The 10000-nt window shown below is 45.1% G+C and overlaps 1 protein-coding gene across 2 annotated transcripts in view; it reads left to right on the forward strand.

The window, feature by feature from the left end:
- shroom4 (shroom family member 4) overlaps positions 1–10000 on the forward strand; it is a 46955-nt gene that overhangs the window by 6567 nt on the left and 30388 nt on the right. The window contains exon 2 of one of the 2 annotated variants that reach the window (XM_030339016.1): positions 6519–6670. The exons of the other annotated variant lie outside the window; for it this stretch is intronic. Coding sequence (XP_030194876.1) covers positions 6519–6670 — 152 coding nt within the window. The remainder of the gene's footprint in view (positions 1–6518; positions 6671–10000) is intronic. 2 annotated transcript variants of the gene reach the window in all.

A 10000-nucleotide genomic window follows, 5' to 3' on the forward strand; every position in this document is an offset into this window, starting at 1 on the left:
TCTCTCTCAAATCGAATAAAAGCCTATTCTTATACAGTATTATACACATGGTAATTAATTAATTTATAAAGTAGAAATCTTGACTATTCGTGAATTATTCTGAAATTATTCTTGGTTATAATCCCTAATCATTCCCATATTATTCCTTGTTTATTTGGGGTTTTATTTCCAGAATATTATGTTCCCTGTTTTTTCCCATGTTAATCCTTGATTATATACGGTTGATTTCCAGAACATCCCCTTTATATTCCCTATATGTTCCCAGGTTATTCCCATCTCTGTTGATCATAAACGACTTAGTGTTCTGATGTGTTCCAAAGTGTTCCAATATGTGTATTTTATACACAGATATACACGTGTCTGTGTGTGTGTCTTCCTGTGTCTGAATGTTTATAGTTTATTTGACTGTAACCAAACCAAAGAATGTAACGCACGCGTGCACACACACACACACACACACACACACACACACACACACACACACACACACACACACACACACACACACACACACACACACACACACACACACACACACAAACATTCCACTGTGCACTGTGGTGCACTCTCGTGGCTACCCTGGCTGGGAGACTTGTGGTGGATTTCTCTCTCTCAACATTTTAGGGTGCAGGGAATAGGGATGTGTGTGTGTGTGTGTGTGTGTGTGTGTGTGTGTGTGTGTGTGTGTGTGTGTGTGTGTGTGTGTGTGTGTGTGTGTGTGTGTGTGTGTGTGTGTGTGTGTGTGTGTGTGTGTGTGTGTGTGTGTGTGTGTGTGCGTCTGTGTATGTGCATTCTTCTCCATAGGGAATCATCTACTAAAAGCCAACCTTGGTTATGACCTGGGCTTTCCACACTCTCACACACACACACACACACACACAGTCACACACACACACACACACACACACACACACACACACACACACACACACACACACACACACACACACACACACACACACACACACACACACACACACACACACACACACACACACACACACACACGTTCCCACCACGTAAATGTTTCCTTTTCCGTCAGAACAAGGAGTGATTGTATGTTCCTTGAAGAAAAAGAGAGAGAGAGAGAATGTTTCAATTGTCATGTTGAGCTCCAGATGTCTACACACTTCAACTCTTTAAGTACTCATAAAAAGCATATTTACGTAGTCTAGTTAATAGCATATTCATACCATTTAGTAATGGTTTCACCATCTATGGTCTCTATGGTAACATATATATATGGTCTCCAACTTAATACTCGTTATGAATTCATCATTTTGTTTATTTAATTGTCTGTCTGCCACTCACATTAAGAGGGGTGATCAGGGGAGAAGGGAAGGAGGAGGTGGAGGAGAGGAGGAGGAGAAGGAAAAATGAGGTGTACTATTGTCTTCGGAGCACACTTAACCCTTGTTAGAAGAGGAGGACAAAGTTGAGGAATATTTGGTTCCATGAAGTTGAACCTGAAGTACAACTCTTAAGTTTTAGTTTTTATGGGGCAGCTCAGAACCTAGTCAAGGATACCCATTTCCTACCAAACCAAACACTCTTATCTGTAATGTTGGGTGGATGTGTGTGTGTGTGTTTGTGTGTGCATGTGTGTGTGTTGGATGGCAGGGGGGATGGTAAAAAAGATTTTGGTAGAGTGGACAAGGTCATTAAGTGCACATTTAGTAGTCAATGATTGTTTATGTGTGTGTCTGTGGTTGTGTGTTTGTGTGTGTGTGTGTTTGTGTGTTTATGGTGGAGTGTGGGTGGGGACGAAAAAAGTAATTCACAATCCACACGCACAACAAGCCACACACAAACACTCTTCGAGATGACATTGATGGATCAATTCACTGGTTCTCCGCAGCCTGATAACCTTTGGTCCTCAGCTCCCATCCCTGTAAGAGCATCCATACGTGTGTGTGTGTGTGTGTGTGTGTGTGTGTGTGTGTGTGTGCGTGTGTGTGTGTGTGTGTGTGTGTGTGTGTGTGTGTGTGTGTGTGTGTGTGTGTGTGTGTGTGTGTGTGTGTGTGTGTGTGTGTGTGTGTGTGTGTGAGTGTGCGTGCGTGTCTGAATACATGGTGTGTTGGTGTGCATGTGTGTGGGTCTGTGTATTTGTGTGTGAGTGTGTCTGTGTGTTTTTGAGTATGAGTATGCGTGTGTGCGTGTGAGAGTGCAAGCGTGTGTTTCACTCCAACTCTAATCTCAGCAAACAATGGAGGCACTTTATGACTTTGTTAAAATGTCCCTGGGCCTTCATCGGACAACATAACAAAGCATAACACATCATAAGATAACACAGCACAACTTCACACGAGATAACCACTAAATAATGGCTTAATATCGTCACTGCGCATAACAGCTTTCTTGAAAATGCTCAGAACATGTTATGCTAGGACCGGACGCACACTTGTTTGTGTGTGTGTGTGTGTGTGTGTGTGTGTGTGTGTGTGTGTGTGTGTGTGTGTGTGGGGGGGGGTGATTGGCACTTCACAGGGGTCTTTATATGACAAATTTCCAATAGAATATATTAACATTATTATTCGGTCATACCAATTATAAACCAATATAATCATATTATTCTATACTGTGCTGACATCTTATCACACGACTCATTGTATTATTTATATTTGCTAACATCAAGACGAAACAAAATAATCCTACTATCAAGCTCGATGCTACATAGCTCATTGAGCTACATCTGTTCCTACGACTAGTATATTGCTACTTCTACTAACATGCCATTGCCAACTATTTAGCCTTTAGTGTTTTGGTGTCTCCATCCTCTGGCCGAACCTTACGCGGTTCTGCTGTCTCCTCCAGGGGTGACGGCATGCCTTCAGATCTCCGTCTCACAGCCATGTTATCCCAGTCAGGCCCTGGTGTCCCTTCTCCATGTTGTATACATGGCGTGCGTTTGTTTTGTGTTTGTGTTTGTTTGTGTCCTAGTCTGCTGGTCGCTCCTGGCAGAACATCCCGCCACACTGCTTCCCCCTTGGGAAAGAGAAGCAATTTTATTTTTCTTCTCGTCACAATAAATAAAGTCTTCACCCTGGGTTTAGTGACTCAGAGAGTTTGGAAGCCCTGAATCTTTGGTTTTTGGTTTTTGGTGTGTGTGTGTGTGTGTGTGTGTGTGTGTGTGTGTGTGTGTGTGTGTGTGTGTGTGTGTGTGTGTGTGTGTGTGTGTGTGTGTGTGTGTGTGTGTGTGTGTGTGTGTGTGTGTGTGGTTTAAGGTTAGGACAATCATACTGTTCATTTCATGTGCCTAAATGTGCCAACAGGCCTCCAGCCATAATGTGCCTCAGTGTTTGTGTGTGTGTGTGTGTGTTTCCATGAATGCTTTGTGGTGCATGTGTGTTCTATTTGTGTGACTTATTAAATGTATGATTCCTTTAATGAGGCAACAAATAAAGGACTATTGTTTATATTTTTTATTATGAATCCTCAAAGAGTTTAGTCTAGTGTGGGGGTTCAGGTCATATAATAAACACATGTTTCATAATAAACATTGATAAACATATATATAAACTAACTTTATTTGAAATATCATGGACACCCATCATGGGAATACCAAAGCTACAGTCCTCATGCATCACTGTGGTGCAGCAACACCCTCCACTCTTCGCCATGGCAAGGGCAACAACAGGCCAAAGTAACAACACAGAAAAAGAGCATTGGACTTTATTTAGGTGAAAACAAATAGAATGTCTTGATCTGGTAGACTGACAGAATGTCTTCCTTTGTGTGTTTGTTTTCAATTGAACTTTGATGCAGTCAGTAGGCACTTAAAATGCATTTCGCGTCAAACGCGAGTGTTTACAGGCACCACCCTTGTCCGGTTTGCTAGGTTGCCTAGTAGTACCTTGATCTAGTTAGCGTGTGCACCTAGCAGTAGCATGAGCAACCGTCCTCATTTGAATTCTCCACCAATAGGTCACACGAATTCAGACGAGGCTGAGTGGCGTCTTGTGATTAGATTAAATAGGTGACCGTGGCCTTCTGCTAACCACGTGCTCGTCTTAAGATAGACATGTAGAGGGTTAATAAATCCCCCCATCGCATACTTTAAATCACTCAATCCATCAATCTGTAAAGGAGAGGAGGTGAGGAGGAGTGTTAATGTGTGGTTATGTTTATAGGGTTAGGATGCAGGATGGGAAGGGACAGGGGTTTTCCCTCTGTGAATGGATCTGATTGGCTGGAAAGACAACACAATACGTCCTCTGTTAAGGCATAAGTAACATACAACAGCTGGGGCTAAGCATGGAGGTGAGCTAGCATCAAGCTAGGCCGCGCCGGTCTAGGTGGCACCATGCTAGGTAGCATCGAGCTAGGTAGCGCAAAACTAGCTAGTGTTTTGGGAGGGTATGTTTGGATATGTGGGTATGTGTGAAGGCAAACTGATTTAAAGAAATGCCAATGGTGAGATCCTCCTTTTTGGCCAAACCACACATTCATTCACTAGGAAGTTTGTGTATTTAAGGGTGGAGGGTGACACAGGAGTTACTCACAGTGTATTCAAAGTATTCATTCCTCTCCTCCTCTCTTCTCTCTTCAAATCGTCTCCTCTTCTCTTATCTCCTCATCTCGTATCCTTTCCTTTCTTCTCTTATCACACATGCTACAATGTAACTCAATAACCTTATAATCACATGACAACATACACTAATTCTTGAAAAGCACAACTCCAAAACATTATCCCTGAAGACTCCTTCATTCATAATTGTAGTCATGGTATCAACTAATCTAGATTCAATTTGTAGACATCTATTTAATGACCTGAAACGGAACTAACCTAATCCAGTTAAATATAATCACTAAAGAAAACCAGCTTCTGGATCACCAGTTTCTGAATATCTGCTGTCTTCTGCTGTTTATCTGGTTTCTTCTTCAGAAATCTAGTTCAAAGTATAGTACTCAATAATGGTACTCCATGCAGCATTTTTCGTCACGTGATGGAAGTTCAGTCTCCTTGTTCCCTCCTTTGGTACCTGTGGATGTGAAATCTGCTCTCTGTCTCCCCCAGGGCCGGTTGGGTGGTACTGCACGCCTTAACGCTTCACTTCACGTGATGTGAATATTATCATGTGAACACAAACACAAGCCATGTTTATACAAACATGGCTGGCATGTGTACGTCCCCTAGAGAGAAAGTGTGTGTATGTGTGTGTGTGTGTGTGTGTGAGTGTGTGTGTGTGTGTGTGTGTGTGTGTGTGTGTGTGTGTGTGTGTGTGTGTGTGTGTGTGTGTGTGTGCGTGCGTGCGTGTTTGTTTAGATAAAGCCCTTTTGATGGGAACTTTCGTCATTTTGTAATGTCAGGCCTGGTCTACTCTGTTTACACACACACAGACACGCACGCACGCACGCACGCACGCACGCACGCACGCACGCACACACACACACACACACATACACACACACACACACACACACACACACACACAAAGTTTAGTTACATTGCGTACATTGTCTCGGCCTCCTTTCTCTGACTCTCGCTTTTTCTTTAGATGCCTCTCATATCTCTTTGTCACTCTGTTACTATCTCTCCCCCTTTATCTTGCTCTTCTCCACCTCCTTCTCCCTCTCTCTTCCTCTTAACACACACAAGCACACACACATTTTACTTTGAAGAAAGGTTTCAAACCGGTAATTAAAAAACATCAGGTGATGATTGATAATTGATTATTCAACGTTGTGACCCTGTAACACACACATACACACACACACACACACACACACACACACACACACACACACACACACACACACACACACACACACACACACACACACACACACACACACACACACACACACACCAGTGCACAAAGTCTGATGTCTGACCAAAAAAAGTGTGTGTGTCTATCGACACAGAGAGGGCATTCTTCATTTCCCAAGTAGCTGAAGTGACCTCATGCACACACACACACTTTTTATTATGAGTCTCAGATATCAGACCTGAGACTTGTGTGTGTGTGTGTGTGTGTGTGTGTGTGTGTGTGGTTTTGTGCCCATCTTTCTGTGATTATATTCCCATACACACACACAAACGTACACACACACACACACACGCGCACACAAACACACACACACGCACACACAGACACACTGGCCGGAGAGAGGTGGTAACAGTGGAACTTGATGGAATCCGTGTTTTGGGTTGTTATTTGAGGGGCTTGTTTCCGTGGCGACGGGACCCATGGTTGGGGGAATGTCCTGTGAGCTCCGGGTTTACGGGCCGATGTGCTGTGGCTGACCCCGCGGTTGCCTCGGGCGACCGTCTCACTCGGCTCTGTTTGGGAGATGCCGAGGGGTCATCTCTCTCGCTCCCGCTCTCGCACGCTCCCTCGCTCGCCCACTCAGACCTCTTTAAATCTCCATGCCATTGATCATTCAGTAATTTCTTTCCTTCTGACCGGTCTTTCTTTCTTGTTTCTTCTCCTTCTCTATTCCTTTCATTCGTTCGCTCTCTCTCTCTCTCTCTCTCTCGCTCTCGCTCTCGCTCTCGCTCTCGCTCTCGCTCTCAGATTGAGGATGATGGGAAGGCGGAGCTCAGCAGGAAGTTGAGGGTGGGAGACGAGCTCATTAACATAAATGGCTCCGCCCTCTACGGCAGCCGCCAGGAAGCGCTCATACTCATCAAGGGGTCCTACAGGATCCTCAAGATCACCGTCAGAAGGTACGCTCGCACGCACGCACTCACACACCCATGCATGCATGCACTTACCCAGACAAACACGCACACACAAACACACTCACTCACTCACGCACGCGCGCACACACACACACACACACACACACACACACACACACACACACACACACACACACACACACACACACACACACACACACACACACACACACACACACACACACACACACACACACACACACACAGATGCACTCTCAGACCTCATGCATTAAAAATGCAAGCTTGCACAATCTTAGAGACTGAAACACACATTTTCAGACAGACACGCACTCACTCAATCACACTTGAACCCTCTCACACACACTCTTTGGCACACATTTGCACCTTCAGACCTCATGCATTCACAAATGCAAGCTTGCACAAGCTTAGGGACTTAAACACACATTTTCAGACGGACACGCACTCACTATCACACATAAGCACACACACACCCGTACATCACAAGGTTCATGCCAACGATGTAAGGAATGTGTCACAGGAAGTGACCTTTAACCCCTGAGGTGTGAGACAGGAAGTTAAGGAGCTGGTGGAGGAGACGGAGAGGGTGGAGTTGGGGGTGGCGGTGTTGTTTATCTTGGATTATTAAAAAACACCATTGTGTCTGACGTCTTTGGAGGGGAAACACACGCGCACACGCACACATGCACGCACACTCTCACTCACTCAGGATCTAGACTACAGGGCCTCACTCGTAGCCCCATGTTATGACGACGAGGATCGGTGAGTGTGTGTCCGTCTAGCCAGCCTGTGCATCACTGCAATGGCTGATGAAGCCTAATGGAAACCCGTAGCTGCTGTATATTTACTTATGGCACAAAGTCAATCTATGTGCTAATTCCCATCCCTCCCGTTCTTCTCTCTTCTCTCTCACTTCTGTCCTCTCCTCTCCTTTCTTCTCCTCTCTTCTCTTTTTTGACTCAACTTTTCCAAACCAGTTAACTGAATTAGCACATAACTGTGTTTGTGTGTGTGTGTGTGTGTGTTTGCCCCGTTGTAGCTGCCGTCGTAAATGCAGAGAAGTGTTAAGATATGAAAGCTTTGTGTGTGTCTGTGTAAGTGTGTGTGTGTGTGTGTGTGTGTGTGTGTGTGTGTGTGTGTTTGTATGTGTGTATAAAATACTATTACTTCTAACTAGTAGTATTATCACTGCACGGTGATAGTACAGTACTGTAACCTACTGACAGGTACCTGATGCTATCGAGTCTTTCTTACGTGTCATTGGGCGTAACGGGTTGCCCTTCCACCCAGGCCTGCAGCCAATCACGTCACAGCCTGTAATAACTCGCACATTGAAGACTCATCCACACACACACACACGCCCTCTCTCTCACCCTACCAGCCAGATTATGAAAGGTTCGCCGGCGGTCTTGTCTGAGGGCTTTGGAGGGAAAGGTCGTCTGTGACGGCGGCTAGCACTCATTAGCTCCTCTCAAGGCTAACGGTTGTCACGGAGACGGGTGCTGAGACGGACGTACGCCTCAGTAGCTATTCCTGGTACAGTAGGCCATTCTTCCACTGCAGACGGAGACATAATGAGAGAGAGGGAGAGAGAGAGGGAGAGAGAGAGAGAGAGAGAGAGAGAGAGAGAGAGAGAGAGAGAGAGAGAGAGAGAGAGAGAGAGAGAGAGAGAGAGAGAGAGAGAGAGAGACTGTGTATCTAACTGTGCATCCAGGAATACCTGCATGTGTAATTTCTTAAGGTGTGTGTGTGTTAAACCGTGTGAAATAGAGTATGTGTGTGTGAGACTATTCAACTGTGAGAGAGAGAGAGAGTGTGTGTGTGTGTGTGTGCGTGTGTGTGTGTGTGAGCGTGAGAGAGTGTGTGTGTGTGTGTTTGTGAGACTATTCAACTGTGAGAAAGGGAGTGTGTGTGTGTGTGTGTGTGTGTGTGTGTGTGTGTGTGTGTGTGTGTGTTGACGCACGTCATCTCCTACGTGTTTCATCGACAAAGATGACCTGCTCTTTCCAAGATGGCCGCCTGCCAAAGCAGCCCAAGGCCTGGTTCACAGCCTCCACATAAATATACGTTTGCTTGGGTTCCGTCCTGTTATTCTATGTTTATTAGTGGTCTTGGAGAAGGAAAAGGATTAGGGGAGGGGCTGTCTCGAGCTAGCCCCGTTTTCCATTGAGTTCAGCCGCTCTTAGATGAAAGGTTCTGGGTTTGATTCCCAGAGTCATCAGTTTAACCTTGAGGCCTCTTAGAGCAAGATGCCTTCTAACCCCTATCTGGTCCTCCTTAATGACACGTATCTGGACTCACAGTCACTTGCTTTGGAAAAAAAAAATCATCAAATATCTAAGTGACTAAATTTCCCAGAAGGCACGTGCCGTTATCCACGAGGGTCTTAATTGCCTTTTATTTAGAAGTGTATTTTTGTCTGTCTTTAGCAGAAGCTCCCACATACCCCGGTACAGGAAGGAGGTGAGGGGGGGGGGGGGGGGGGGGGGGGGGGGGGGGGGGTAGAGTATTGTGTTGTCTTGACCTGGAAATGTTTGTCATGAATGCCTCCTGTTTTCAAAACCTCTCGTTTGATCTGGCGGTAATGGTGTGTGTGCCATTTTTTATATGTCTGTGTGTGTTTATCTTTGTGTCTTCTTCGGAATGTGTGCGTGTGTGTTAGTGCACTAATGGGCTTGATTCAACTCCTGGTGTGTGTGTGTGTGTGTGCACACAGCAAGACATTCCTTAGCTGCCGCTGTTTTTCCTGTTACTCCCAAATTTCCCCATACCTACTTCCTTTGTGTTTGTGTGTGTGTGTGTGTGTCAGGGTGGGGATGTCTGTGTGTATGCATGCGTGCCTGTTTGTGCTTTTGACTTTGTATGTATGTGTGTGTGTGTGTGTGTGTGTGTGTGTGTGTGTGTGTGTGTGTGTGTGTGTGTGTGTGTGTGTGTGTGTGTGTGTGTGTGTGATTTAGGATGTGTTGCACAGTGCATCGAGGCCATGTTAGCGGTGATAGGTTGGTTGGCCTCTGTGTGTGAAAGCATGTCTTCATGAGACTCTTCCTGTGTTGTGGCCCTTCGACAACGGAAACCACGGCAACAATAGAAGAAGCTTTGGAGGCGAAGCTCTCAAATGCCCTTATCCCTTTGATGGCTTACAAAAACGTGTGGGAATTCAGTTATTCTACCGGAGTACTATCACTCCAGGAATGCACACGCGTACAATAACAAGCTTCTCATGCTTCACGTAGATAATTAATCTAATAGAGGACTTTGTACTCTAATTCATTGCTTTGTAGATCAAATATTTTATTTCACTATATCACTGATAAGTACTCGTAAGTACTTAGTTCT

The sequence above is a fragment of the Gadus morhua genome, chromosome 17, assembly GCF_902167405.1.
Source record: "Gadus morhua chromosome 17, gadMor3.0, whole genome shotgun sequence".
Classification (NCBI taxonomy): domain Eukaryota; kingdom Metazoa; phylum Chordata; class Actinopteri; order Gadiformes; family Gadidae; genus Gadus; species Gadus morhua.